Genomic DNA, 14,615 nt, shown 5'->3' on the forward strand with positions numbered 1-14,615 from the left:
CTTGCACAGCAAGAACAGCATTCTACATTGGAATCCCAACCTTCTCCTGCAACGACCAGCACCTTTTCTTCAAAGACTGGTAATGTTGAACTGGGCTTAGTTTGAAAAACATAGCACGGCAAAGCATAGGACTTTAAACTCTTGTTGATGTGTTCAATTTATGTGTTTTTGATGTTAATCGAATGATGCTTCACACAGACTTAGGGTCTCTGCATGCAACTAACCAACCTCTATAACCTGGCATCACACACACACACACACACACACACACACACACACACACACACACACACACACACACACACACACACACACACCTGTATGTAGTACCTGTTAGTTAGATTGTGTGTTTTCATCTTTGTGTTGAATAAATACTTTTGAACCTTCTTGCTGTCTATTTAATATTATACAAGAGTGAATGCTGCCGACCTCTACACTGTCAACAACTCCAAAAACCTTCAACCATTACAGCTGTTATGGTACATTTGGTTGTAGTTCTTAAGTTAATAATAATAATAATAATAATAATAATAATAATAACCAGAATAATGATAATAATAATCAGAATTATAAACAGTTTTGTACCTTTTTATGAGACCAATTTAGTAAATTTGCTATGAGTGGTGTCCTGAGGTGATCAAATATAAATTGGATCGTATTATTTGGGTGTGTGTGTGTGTGTGTGTGTGTGTGTGTGTGTGTGTGTGTGTGTGTGTGTGTGTGTGTGTGTGTGTGTGTGTGTGTAATTATAGATTGTATGATTGAGATGTGAGTAAAACAGTGTTTTCATATTTCCTCAGCAGATTATTGCAGACAGAGTTTAAAGTGCTTTAAATCATCTGTATGCAGATGTGGATGAATAATAAACCAGACATATGTTCATCATGAACGAGGATAAAAGAAATGTTCTGCTGCTTCCTCTTACAAATGCTAATGACAACAGCTCATTGAAATGTGAAGTGTTGAGACTCTCAGTTCATAATGAAGCTCAGCCGATCTGAGCATGGATAAGAGGAGGTGTTATAGAATAAACATTAAGATCAACTACAGATGAAATACATAAAAATCACTCAAACAAGTTCCGGTCCACAGAAATACTATGATTACAAAATAAAGAAAATTAAAAAAACTTACTACTTGATGATGATGATCATCATCAACAGTTGTCAGTATTAAATTAACAACTAGTATGGCACTCAGTAAAGTTCATACCTCCACCAAATCCCAACAGTCCCCTTTAATTCAGTCAATCCTAGCCCAACCAACCAACTGACTGACCAACCAGCACACACACCAACCAGCCAACCAACTGACCAGACGTACATGAGACACATGAGAAAACATCTCCTCCTTGGCGGTGGTAATTAGGGTGCTTTAATTTTTGAAAAGCTGACTTGTGGTTTCATCAGGAAATGAAACCAGCTGGTTCCAGCCAGACAACAGTAAACAACAACACACGCTGAATGATAGAAGCTGCAGAGAAGAGACACAGATCAGTTAGAGAGTTCACGTGATGAATCACCGTGGAAACAGAGAGAAAAAGAAAGAGGTGACAGATGAAGGTGAGGAGGAGTGTGAAGTGGAGATAATGTCCTCCTCCTCCTCCTCCTCATCGTCTTCATCCCTTTAAAGCAGAATCAGAATTAAAGGCCACAGGGTTAAAGCTGTCAGTCATGTGAGAGTGAAACTCCGACAGGAGACCAGTACAGCTCTCTTTCAAAGTGTGTCACCTACTTCATATCACAGTGATATGATGATAATTTACAGATGATTTCCCAGCATGCACTGCACACAGATCAACGTCAGTCAGACTTTGTGGACTTTAAGTCCACTTCCTGTCCTCCACACTTTCTGTGGAGAGCTGAGAAGAAGGTGAAGCATAGACACTGCTGACATCAACTCCACTGTCCATCCCAGCTCCATCTCATGAACACTGAGAACTCACCTTAAACCTGGAGGGGTCAATCAACCACGACCTCAGACTCTGATCCAGACTGCATCATGCTGCAGACTGAACTGGTTTATTTTGACGATCTCAGACCAAGCAGTCCACCAGAACCACGTCATCCAAAGAGAGACCAGAATCAACTCCGAGCTTCCCTCCACCTGTTTCCACAGGTGAGCTGCTCCACCTGCCTGTAACGAGAGAGAAAAACAAAGAAATTTATGCCTGCGCGACCTTTAACATTTGACATCACTGTGACCACACACACACACACACACACACACACACACACACACACACACACACACACACACACACACACACACACTCTATCTACTCTTATTGTTGATTATTAAGTCTAATTATCTACATCCAGCTGATGCTCATCAGCTGACCATATCTGTATCAATACATATTTAGAGTGGCTAAATCTAACAGGAAGAAAAACACCACAGAAGAAGAGGGGGAGAGAACAAAGAGACAGAGAGGGGGAGAGAGAGAGGTGGAGAGAGAGAGAGACAGAGAGAGGAGGGTCTCTTTTTCACTACTGTGTATCAGCCAATCACAGAAAGAGAGGTGATGATGATGTTTGTTGAATCTTTTTATAGATGAGAAGAAAAAGTTTCAGTCTGTTCTGAGACAACGAGGAGGAGATGAGAGGAGATGATAAACAGCAGAAGAAGAGTGAGAGGAGGAGCTGTGAAGATGGAGAATATTTGTAAATCAGTGATTTTGGATCAATAAGTTGAGACACGTGAAGAAGAAGAAGAAGAAGAAGAAGAAGAAGAAGAAGAAGAAGAAGACGGGCGGTCTGACTAAAAGACGTTCTCTGATCAGTGAGTCTTTCTCAGTTTTCTGCTGTTTTTGCTTTTATCGTGAAAATCTGGCCCTGCACAGCTGTTTATAGTTTATGGACTAGCAGATGTGCTGATTAATTATTATTAATTAATGGATTTTAAATTACAATCTCTATCTCTCTGAGCTCGTTCTCCCTCACGTGACCTGATGACCTCATGCTAAATCTGTCCAACTGCTGAACACCTGCAGCTCTTAACAGAGGCCCCACCTACACAACATGACTCACACTCATCTACCTGCTGGGAAATTGTATGATTCTCCCAGGTCATTTTGTCTCCTTACTATAGCAGGTCATACCTAGCTTGTACAGAGGTTAGAGTCTTGTCTCTGCAACCTAGATACTCAAAGCTATTGTAGATATGTCTACAGAACAGATATCTGACAAACTGCGCCACAGCTAAGCTAACTGGTTGTGTAAACCTCGTAAGGAGGCCTTGGATCTATCTGTGCTGACACACTAAGTGTCTGACCGATTTTACCTCTGAGTCCTCTGCTATGGGGGAGAGACTGCTATGTTGTTAAACAGATAACCATGTATGGAAGTACTGCCTCCTGAAGCTGAGATATCATTTGGACACTTGGGAGGACTGGTGAGGGTTAGGGGCCATTATCATGGCAACACTGTGCAGACGGATGTGATGTTATGTTGCTCCTTCATGATCTTGTTTTATTAACTATCTCAACATAAGACATTGGTGTCTCTGAGTCCTCTTCATCTCTCCTGAACGGTCAAGCATTCTTTATAAAACATACACAATACAATAAAAAGGTGAGAGGAGAAGAGGAGAGCAGAAATAGAACTATAATCATATATACATAATGTACAAATATCAACAATGTAGTTATAAATGTAGTTATATGATCATTCTTACTGCACAATTACTATCCAGGTTTTCTATAAACTGATCAATGTACAAGTTGTAAAGTCAGAGTTAGAACAGTGTGGAACTAAAGTGGCCTGTAAAGACGGACTAGTGAGTAGATGAGTCTCCATGTTGCTGTGAGGATGTTTAATGTCCCCGACAACCTCTGTAGCCTCATTCAGACACTTGTTAGCAACCAAGCAATAATTAAACTGTGGGGCATTTAATGATGGATTTATGTTGGAGAACAAAACTTGTAAATATGTTCAGCCCGTGGTAACTGTGGTGGAAATTATTATTTAGAAGTGAACAAATAATAGATCACACAAAGTTATCTCTGTGTGATTTAATAAATTGGTAAAAGCAAATCACAAATAGAGTTAACCAATTTCAGCTGAAAGACCTCATCCACCAAGCAAACCCCCGCAGAGACTGACCAGTTCATAGCTCACTCACTGAGAACAGTGTCCAGCTAGAGAATCACCGTGGATATATCCACAACACCGACAAACATCCAGGGAGTGCAGACTGCTACTGTGTACGAATACTTTCACAAAAATCAGCGAGGTCACTGTATAAAAGTAAGTCCAACACTTTATAGGTAAGCCAGGAAATGATTCACAGTGCTAAAAGTTGTAATAAACCATAAGGTCATGAGTCAATATGTGAAATAAAATGGTGCAAGGTGACAACAATATGTGTGCTTAAATGCAAATGATACATGTTGCTACTACAGTAACCACACACCTTATGTTACACAGTTAAATGAAAATGTATTCAACAAACTCACAGACTTTGAGACGAGGGAATAGGAAGTGCTAACATGCTAACATGCTAACTGATTTGTGTGTTTTAGGACTCAGTCTATGGGTGCATTGTAAATCACAGACTTTTCTTTTTGCTGTTCATACGAATACAGCTGCCCTCACAAATGATATCACTGCAGCAGCTGTCGTTCTGTCAGAGGTTTGTCCGTTCTCGGCTTTGCTCACATTATTGCGCCACACCGAGACATAAGTCATGTGTCTCCTGCTGTGCATAGAATTGTGGGTCAGAATAGCCAGAAAAGCTTCATACTGCAAAATTGTTGTAGTTGGTTATTATACTATTGGGACACAGTCAGTCTTTCTCTGGCACTCTAAATAGTAAGGCGCTACGGGGACTGAAACACAGGGTACATATAAATATCTGTCTGTCCTGTGATTGGCTGTAACCCATCCAATCATAGCAGGTGTCATTAAACAGTCAGTGTTGGTTTAAAGGTGGAGGTGAGGGAGCTGTTAACACACCAGCTGCTTGCAAGGTAACACTCACTGTGCGTGCAACACCTTGTCACACACATGTTGGTGTGTGTCATCTTCATTATCATCATCATCACGATAAGAGCTGCAGCACCTGTTTGAATGTTCTCCAGCAGAAACAGATTTATTACCAAGAAGGATTTTACACCAACAAGGAATTTGTCTTGATGAATAAGGTGCATACAATGAAGACAACAAACAAACAGTGACCATTATACAATATAAACAGAGTGGAGGTCCTGGGACATGTTAAGGATCCCAACTGCAGAAGGGAAGAAACTGTTCATGTGGCGGGAGGTTTTGGTCCTGATGGATCGCAGCCTCCTGCCAGAGGGGAGAGTGACAAAAAGTCTGTGACCACGATGGGAGGGGTTGGCCACAATCAGCAGCTCCATCAGCAGCAGACCTTTAAAACTGTGGAACCTGAACACTACAAGAGGACAAACAGTTTATCTTATAAACAAAGAAAGTCAATTAAGACTTCTGCACAAAATACAAAGAAAATAAAAGAGGAGAATGTGTAGAGAAAGTCTGGAGTCACCACACCATGAAAACAGATTTCAAATCTAAAACCTGATGTGTTGCTGAACACCCCAGTAACATGAATCATGTTGTTCACTGAGTCATTGAGCTCTAGCTGATGTTCATCTCCACCTTTACACACATGAAGTATCTGGAGATGGTTTTAGTGAGAAACTGAAGCTTTCTGTCACCAAACATCAGTGTGATGATCACAGATAACCTCATTAGACATCCTGCTGAAATCAATCAGAAGTCTTGTCATCATCCATCAACACCATCGGCACCATCCATCCCTCTATCTCTTCTTTTGTGTTTCATTTCCATCTTTGTGTGAAAAGCCTCCCTGTGTGAAGACGAGCAGGGTGCTGCTGTCTGATGAACTGATGACAATCAAATGAGTTGAAGCTGTGAAGCAGCAGGAGGTGAAAGGCTGATTGTCGCAATCATTTTGCCTCTTCTCTGTTTATGTCCTCAGTAGCGCCATTCACATTGCCATTTGCATGCGGGGATCCTGCGGCAATTCTCCGCACCCTCCTCTGTGTGAAATTTTGCTCCGGTGCTGATCCGTCTCTGGAGTTAGTATCAGGGCCACATTATTGGTGAACCGAAACAGTGTGAATGGATAGGCCGGAGGTCGATCTGATAGTCTGATAACTACACAGGTCCTTCACTCAACTAAATACAGAAAAATGTCCCACAAAGCAACATTACATGACCAAACAACAGTAACGTAGTAACTGTAACTGTCTTTGGCATCTTATATGAGGAAAAAAAATACCACAGCTGTACGTGGAGGAGCATCCATCCTCCTGTGTGTCCTCCTGTCTGTCCTCCTGTCTGTCCTCCTGTTTGTCCTCCCGCCTGTCCTACTGACTCTTCGTCACATTACTGCCCGAAAAACAGTGTCTGTCACCAGCAAAAAACTTTAACTCACAGAGTGTTTGTGATGAACCGAGACTTCAGGGAACTTTCCCCAGGAAAACAGCCTCCGTCCCCACAAGTTGAGTCAGTCAGACAGCGTCCGGTTTACTGATGACGATTATGTAATTAAAAAATGTAACTTTGTCACTTTCCAGGATGTGTGGTGGGTCAGGATCTCAATCACAACACATTATAACAGCATCCATATGATTATAAACTGTTTACGGGTTTAGATTGACAGGGGGAAACCTGGGAAACACCAACATCATCAACATGACGTTGTACCGTCACGCCTCTTTAGGAGCTGCAGTGCCGGCTTTCTATGTGAAATACAAGGCGGTACGGCGGAGATGCTTCGCTCTGTGAATCACCATAGGCGGAGAACTGGCGAACCTTTGGGGCCTGGTCTTCATCTGAATAGTCAGATAGTCATTCTGCCCCCTAAAGACAGGATGAGATCATTGTTTTAACAAATCAGGTGAAGTGTCTCTGGTTCCTGTTGGAGAGAGGTGCAGGATGAGGCGTTCAGACCTCGTGTTTTTAGGAGGCTCACTTCAAACTGCAGGTTATAAGAAAACAATCACTACTAGTTGGCTGATGTCTCTGTTGCTAACTTGTTAGCTCACTGAGGTCACACTGTTACTGCTGATTTCTGCATGACAGTCCTGCATTTTATTATATTTTAATGCTGTATTCCCCATTTGATGACATGTGAGGCCTGTCACGTAGCTGAAGTACAGCAGTGAGGTTGCTGCAGTTGGTGGCGCCCCCCCTAACATCAGGGCAGACTGCAGGGCAGCAGCTAATGTTGCTAATGTTAGCCTGTAAAACAACCAGTGTCCAGCTGACGAAGCAGTTCATTTGATGACTTTTCTGAAGTTGTAGATGACTTGAGAGCATCCAGTCACCACTGCACAAGACGCCATGTCGGAAGTTTCTGGTCACATCTGTTTACATAAATGCCTTTGAAAACAACTGATGGTGTCTGAGGGTGCTGAAGGGTCGTCCATTTGATAGGTGGAGATTTTAATCCCTTTTATTCTGCTCTAAGGGCAAAACGAGGTACCCTCCTAACATGCTCACAGTGACAATGCTAAGATGCTGATGGGTAGCAGGTATACTGTTTGCCATGTTCACCATCTTAGTTTAGCTAATGGTAGCATGCCAACATGTGTGTGTATTGTGTGTGTGTGTGTATTTGTGTTTGGCCCTGGTCTCTGGTTGTTGTGGTAACTGTGAAGTGGTTGGAGAGCAGCTCTGTGATCTGCTTCAGTCTGAGAAGAGCCACTCCACTAACAATACATCTGACATTTAATACAAGCTGCTCCACTTCCTTATATGACCACCAAAATAAAAGAGCAACACAAATCATCAACAAAATCATAAGATCAGTCTGTGTTTGAATGTCTGGAGGTCATCTACAATCAGTTTTCATTAGAAACAACACAACAGACATTGTTGTTATTAGCCATTGAGAATCACCTGCTGTAAATCAATTAATTACTAATTAATGAATCCTGGTTTCATCCAAATGCAGCACAACACTTTAACAGAAATTGTATTACTGCGTATTTCCATCCAATATACCCATCACCATCATCAATAACCCTTCATCCAATCATCTGTGTGTGTGAGTGTGTTTGAGATTAACTACATATCCTGTCTATTATTGACAATCAGCTGCAGACAGATCATGATGAGTGAAAAGAAGAATCTGGAGAATTCAGACTCAGTCTGCTGTCATACTGCTGAAACTGAAACCCTCAGAGCACTAAGCCAACACCTGGGACAGGAAACAACAAGGTGAGACCTGAACTCATCACAATACACTGTCTGAATGTATTAAAACAGTCTGACAGTGAACTGTTTGTGTCCAGATGTTGAATCCAGCCCAGCAGCTGTCTTCATGGCCTGCATCATGGACAATGTGACACCTGACAGCCCACCAGGGGAGACGCACCTGAAGGACTACAACTACCTGGCCTTGGTCCTTGGTGTCCCTTTAATCCTGGTCATCATCCTAGGCAACATCCTGGTGTGTCTGAGTGTGCTCACTGAGCGCTCCCTGAAAACTGCAACAAACTACTTTATCATCAGCCTGGCGGTGGCCGACCTGCTGCTGGCAGTGCTGGTGCTGCCGCTCTATGTCTACTCTGAGGTTAGTGAAACTTTAGACCAGCAGAGTGAGGACATGTCAGAGAGTAGGGACGCTCTACGTCTACTCTTAGGTCAGTGTTTATGAAGACCAGTATGATATTTGACCTGCAGAGTTAGGACACTTTGCAAAGTGAGGACATTTCATTGTGTTTGTGTTGTGTTTAGTTTCTGGGAGGTATTTGGACATTGAGCACCAACATCTGTGATGCTCTGATGACGATGGACGTGATGCTATGTACCGCCTCCATCCTCAACCTGTGTGCCATCAGCGTGGACCGGTGAGTCCACCTGTCCTCATTTTAAAGTAACTTCAGTCTGACCTGAAAGAGCCACCAGAATATTTCTCCATCATGATCATGTGACAGTTGTCTTTATTACAGTACAGATTAAAAAAGAGAATTTAATGAATCTCAGGAATCGGTTTTAACAAACTTCCTCAGTTTGAATCCAGTTTCCTCTGACAGGAAATCGAACTACCAACAAAAACATCCTCAAATAGAAATGATCCAAAACACAAACCACACACATGAAATACACCTGATTGGTTGGTGTGCAGTTATTTACCTGTCTCAACTGTCTCTCTTGTGTTTCAGGTACATCGCGGTGGTGGTCCCTCTGAAGTACAACAGGAACCAGTTCAGCGTCCGTCAGCTGGCTCTCATCACTGCCACCTGGGTGCTGTCTCTGGGTGTGGCAAGTCCAGTAATCTTTGGTCTGAACCAGGTACAGGGTCGTGATCCGAGCGTGTGCAAACTGGAGGACGACCGCTTTGTGGTGTATTCATCCATCTGCTCCTTCTTCGTGCCTTGTCCTGTCATGCTCTTCTTGTATTATTGGATGTTTCGAGGCCTTCGGCGATGGAGCGGTCGCAGTCGATCTCAGGCAGGTCGAGTTGGTCGGCAAGCTCTCTCTTTACATCTCGGCTTGGCTCTACAGCGAGTGAAAGCCTCGACCCCGGGGAGTCGAGGGAAGGTTGTATACGCCACGGCGTCCAGTCTCAGCCCCACCTCACCATCCACTATTTCCACGATGACACCCTCTGCAACCCCAGTGACAGAGGAGCAGCACAACGCGATGGCAGTGGTAGCAGAGAGTGACCCGATGACGACGCAGATTGACAGCGTGTCAGATGGTGAACCGACAGAGATGAGGGAAGGCAGCAGCAGAGAGAACGGCCTGATGAAGACAAAGAGAGGAAGAAGAAACAGTAAGAGCAGCAGAGTCAGCGGCAGAGAACGCAAAGCCATGAAGGTCCTGCCTGTCGTTGTGGGTAAGCATTCAATCAGTTTTATTAATTATTAACATCCATTGGGAGCACTAACAAAAAAGCAAAAGCAATAACACACATAAAGTTGAAAAGAACCTGAAAATAGGAGTGACACAGTAGCTCACTTGGTAGTGGCTTGCTGCAGCAGCCCAGGGTTCCTGTTAATCTAAACATACCTGCTGACGGTTCATAGTCATATGGATGCTGTTATACTCTGTTGTGATTAATATCCTGACCCACCAAACATCCTGGAAAGTGACAGTTACGTTTTTAGCCCTAAAATACATAATTACATAATTGCTACACGCTGTCTGACTCTCTCAGACAGCGGGGAGGGATGCTGTCTTTTGGGGGAAAGTTCACTAAAATCTCGGTCGGGAGGTCGACCGCCACAGTGATTTTTTTCAAGACAGTAACCACAACAAGACAGTTGCTGTCCTCGTTTTTTTTTGCAGAGGACAGTCGCAGTTTTTTGGGAAGAACTGTGAAGAAGAGTCGGTAGGACAGACAGGAGGACAGACACTTCTCCACAGTTGCAGTTACTACCTTACTTTTGTTTGGACAGTTCTCTTTATTTAGTTGAGTGAAGGACCTGTGTAGTTATCAGACTGTCAGATCGACACGCCCTAGATATGCGCCGCCTCTGATACTACCTCTGACACCACCTCTGATTCTACCTCTGACACCACCTCTGATTCTACCTCTGACACCACCTCTGATTCTACCACTGACACCACCTCTGATTCTACCACTGACACCACCTCTGATTCTACCTCTGACACCACCTCTGATTCTACCTCTGACACCACCTCTGATTCTACCACTGACACCACCTCTGATTCTACCACTGACACCACCTCTGATTCTACCACTGACACCACCTCTGATTCTACCTCTGACACCACCTTTGATACCACTTCTGATACTACCTCTGGGGGCATACCATCGACGCAGTGAAATTGAACCCCTCGCAGCATCTGAGACTTTCTCCTAGAGGAGGATGCAGAAAATTTGTGCGGGATCCCTGCACTGAAAAGGCAGTGAGGACTCGGCTAGTGTGACCGAGTCTCTCCAGGAGGCGAGTTGGCACTTAAAACAAACTCTGCTGCTTTTATTCTCCTGAAATGAGTTTTTCTTCTGTCTCTACTGGAAGTTTGTTCTGTTTTTTTCATGTTTTACTCCAACACGTATAGAAACTGTGATCTTCTCAGTAAAAATAGAAGCTGTTTCTAACTGCTCATCTCCATGGAAACCAAATTACCGCCTCAGCAGCAGCTGAGTAGACACATTTAAACAAAACTGCCTGTATGATTGAGCTTGTCGTGTTGATGTGGCAGTCAGGAAATATGTTCTATGATGGAATGAGAATTGGCTCATTTACCACTGCACACACACACACACACACACACACACACACACACACACACACACACACACTGATGGCAGTGAACTATAACACTGGGCCCCAGGTCGGGACTTGAACCTGGCACCGCTGCAGCAAGGACAAAATCTCTGTACATGAGACGCTCGCTCTACCAGCTGAGCTAATGGGAACCCTAATGTTATAAGTTATTGATGAATAAGTCAAATGAGAACATGATTATGAAAACAGTTACTGATTCATTTTCTGTCAATAAATTGATTAATGCAGTAATCAGTGTAGGTCTGATTATTGCTGCAGAGACTTAAAATGTCAATTTTTATGAAGATTTACACACAGCAGTGATGAGTCAGAAGTGACATGTCAGCGTGAAGCTCCACCCACACTTTAGATGTTTTTGAACTTTTTCTTGTTGGAAAGACTTCTCTTTTACAGCTGTTCATGTGTGTCTTTAAAGGAACAGTTCACACAAAGTAAAATCCATTCTTTAAATTGTTTATAAAGATGATTAGTAGGTTGCAGTTTTATAATATATATCTTTATGCAGATGACACACTCTTGTATTTATTTGTTTCTTTTTTGTAGCTAAAGTCATGTCCTGGTTGTCCTCATGTTTTTTCTGAACACTATGCAGAACTTCAGACTTGTCCTAAATGATAAGAAGTTGTTAAGAACCATCCATGACATGATTAAAGATTACCATTGTTATAATAAATAAATAAATAAATATGATCCTTGTTCCTCTAACTTTGTCTGTCTCCTCTGTGTCCTTAGGTGTGTTTCTGGCCTGCTGGACACCTTTCTTCACTGTCCACGTCACCAAGGTGTTGTGTCAGTCATGTGACATCGGCCCTACCCTTATCTCTGTGGTAACATGGCTTGGTTATGTCAACAGTGCCGTCAACCCAATCATCTATACTGCCTTCAACACAGAGTTCAGGAACGTCTTTCACAAGCTACTCTGCTGTAGGACATAAAACTGAACCTGGTTAACAATGATCTGAAACTGCAGAGTCTCAGATGTCACCATACTAAAACTGAGTCGAACTGAGTCTCATACATCTTGTTACCAGAGCTGAATGCTCTTTAAGAGACTCATCCATCCAACTGTTTCTGACTAAAGCCTAAATTAACATCTCAGCAGGACACTCTGTCTCTCATTTCGAAGGTTTTAATCATGTGCAAGTTATTGTTTAAGCTATAAGTACCCACAGCCTAGATGCATAAAATCAGTGAAGAAGAGCAGAATTATAAATGTAGTTTGATATCTGAGTGTTTAATGTTGTTTTTAAAGGTGCCGACTCATCTTATTTTGTTTCTACCGAAAGTGTTGGTGAAGATCTTTTTGATTGAAGCAGAAAACAAAAACTGAATGTTTCATGAAGCCAAACAGAAATATTGTGATGAACTATATTAAAGAGGTGAATCTGGTTTGTAGCTGTGATGTGAAGGTGAAGACATGTAGCTCATTAACTGAGAAATAATAAAGATAATTAACAAATTAGGTTTGTTTTTAAAGAGTAGAAGGATATTTATTTCTTTTGTATACACTCTTATTGTCCTGTTCTGTGCCACATATTATTTCATATTCAGTGTGAAGCATCTCACCTACAGAGTTTCTACTACAGCAGCCTCAGTGTCACACTGATGCCTCCCATTAGTATATAGACCGACATTTTATATAGACTAACATGTCCTCAGTGGATGATCACTGATGATCAGGTCAAACTATATCTACCCGACAGTCACTTTTCACCTTTTTAAAGTCTTTATTTTTCTTTTGTTCAAATTTTTGTTGTTCATTCTTTTATCTTTTCTTTTGTTCAGTCGTTCAGATGTTCGGCTTCCTGCAGGTGACACTAATGACACGTTTCTATGTGGGGGGAGCTCCTGTCCACCTGTCACTGACTCCCCTCTCTTTCATGACAACAACCTCCCACACTCCCCCTTTCCATCAGCAGCAGATTCAGCACAACTAACGATTAGTCTCCTTCATTGCTGAGAGGACGAGGAAGAGGAGGAGGAGAGAGAAGAAGAATTTAGCAGAGAGGAGAAAGAAGGGAAGAGAAGAGGAGGAGGAGGAAAAGAGAGGAGGAGGTGAGGAGAAGAAAGAGAGGAGGGGGGAGAAGGACAACGTCCCTCTCTCTCTTTGCTTGAACAGCCATGGAAACTACTCAGGGTTACCACGGTAACAGTGAGTTCAGTATTATATTATAATAAAACAAGGCTAGTCTAATTAAACACAAAAACAAACTCTAGCTCAACTTTATGTTTTAATAATGTTGGATCATGAAATCGTTATCAACATTGAATCTATCCTTCACTATTAAAGCCGTATGTTTCCTTGATATCATTTGACCTGACAGGAAATAGAGTTTAACCGTTATAATATCAGATCTGAATTTCATGTTTTTTTAAATTTACTCATGGCTAGTTTGAATGAAGCTGTTTGTGTCAGAGGAGACTGTCACAAACCGGGTCACACAGCCATGACAAAGGAAGGAGATGCACACAGGAGACAATTAAATAATTATTTTTTGAAAAAAAGTAACCTAAAAAATAGGGCTGTGACGATACACTCAGCTCACGAGACAAGACGAGACACGATATTGGGTTCACGAGAACGAGACGAGACAAGATTTTTTAGAAAACTACAATGACAAAATATATGACATGTTGCACATGCATTTTGAAATGATTTATTATAACTCTTCACATGCATGATGTAAGCATGAGCTTTTAATAAACTTCTTCTTCCACAAATTGAAAGTAAAACTAAAATTTATAAAAGTTAAAATGAAATAAATAAAATTAAATATTTCTTTCTTATTTTCAAGCGCAACAATATTATGTGCAAAACCAAATCAAAGTTCTACTCTGTCAATACAGAGTGCAAATAGTGCAAACAGAGCCTGACCAAGTATGTCATTAACAACATGCTGCAACTACACAGCAATGTTCTTTTAACTACTGCTATTTATCATTTGTGCCGGGTACCCAAAGTGCTGGCAAACAAACAATTTGAAAGTGGAGGGGCATCTTCAATGGTAATACAGTATTTTCCAACATCATTCTGGCTGCTTGCTGCTTCCCCTCCTTCTCCTCCTCTTCTTCTTTTCCTTCTCCTTCTTTAGGTTCTGGCAGGCTAGACGTAGCAAAGGTGCATTACTGCCCCCACAGGTCACAAATAGAAGTTCGGATAGCTCTCAAATCTGGTGAGACAGATTTTTAACGTGACAAGAAATATTGTCAGGTTTAATCTCGCAAGACCTTGTGGCACCAGATCTCGTCACACCCCTACTAAAAAAGTTACCTAAACTTATCATGCCGTATGTAGTCAATGGAATCAGTGATGTAGGTGAATGCATGAGCCGAGAAATGTGTGTGTAATGTTGTAAGA

At 42.1% G+C, this 14,615-nt stretch overlaps 1 protein-coding gene across 1 annotated transcript; it reads left to right on the forward strand.

The window, feature by feature from the left end:
- The first annotated feature begins 2,569 nt into the window (after positions 1 to 2,569).
- Positions 2,570 to 12,719, forward strand: drd4-rs (dopamine receptor D4 related sequence). The gene is made up of 6 exons (XM_037121172.1): positions 2,570 to 2,781; positions 8,091 to 8,213; positions 8,288 to 8,568; positions 8,733 to 8,845; positions 9,161 to 9,837; positions 11,990 to 12,719. The coding sequence occupies exons 3-6, from the start codon at positions 8,317 to 8,319 to the stop codon at positions 12,190 to 12,192; spliced, it is 1,245 nt and encodes a 414-aa protein (XP_036977067.1). The 5' UTR covers positions 2,570 to 2,781; positions 8,091 to 8,213; positions 8,288 to 8,316; the 3' UTR covers positions 12,193 to 12,719.
- The last annotated feature ends 1,896 nt before the right edge of the window (positions 12,720 to 14,615 follow it).

The sequence above is a fragment of the Acanthopagrus latus genome, chromosome 14, assembly GCF_904848185.1.
Source record: "Acanthopagrus latus isolate v.2019 chromosome 14, fAcaLat1.1, whole genome shotgun sequence".
NCBI classification, from domain to species: Eukaryota; Metazoa; Chordata; class Actinopteri; order Spariformes; family Sparidae; genus Acanthopagrus; species Acanthopagrus latus.

Excerpts from the sequence above, each read along its gene's own strand:
- drd4-rs (XM_037121172.1), top strand. The coding sequence starts at position 8,317 with ATGGCCTGCATCATGGACAATGTGACACCTGACAGCCCACCAGGGGAG. Across the intron at positions 8,846-9,160 it reads TGTGCCATCAGCGTGGACCG|GTACATCGCGGTGGTGGTCC; the intron begins GTGAGTCCACCT and ends CTTGTGTTTCAG. Across the intron at positions 9,838-11,989 it reads GGTCCTGCCTGTCGTTGTGG|GTGTGTTTCTGGCCTGCTGG; the intron begins GTAAGCATTCAA and ends CTGTGTCCTTAG.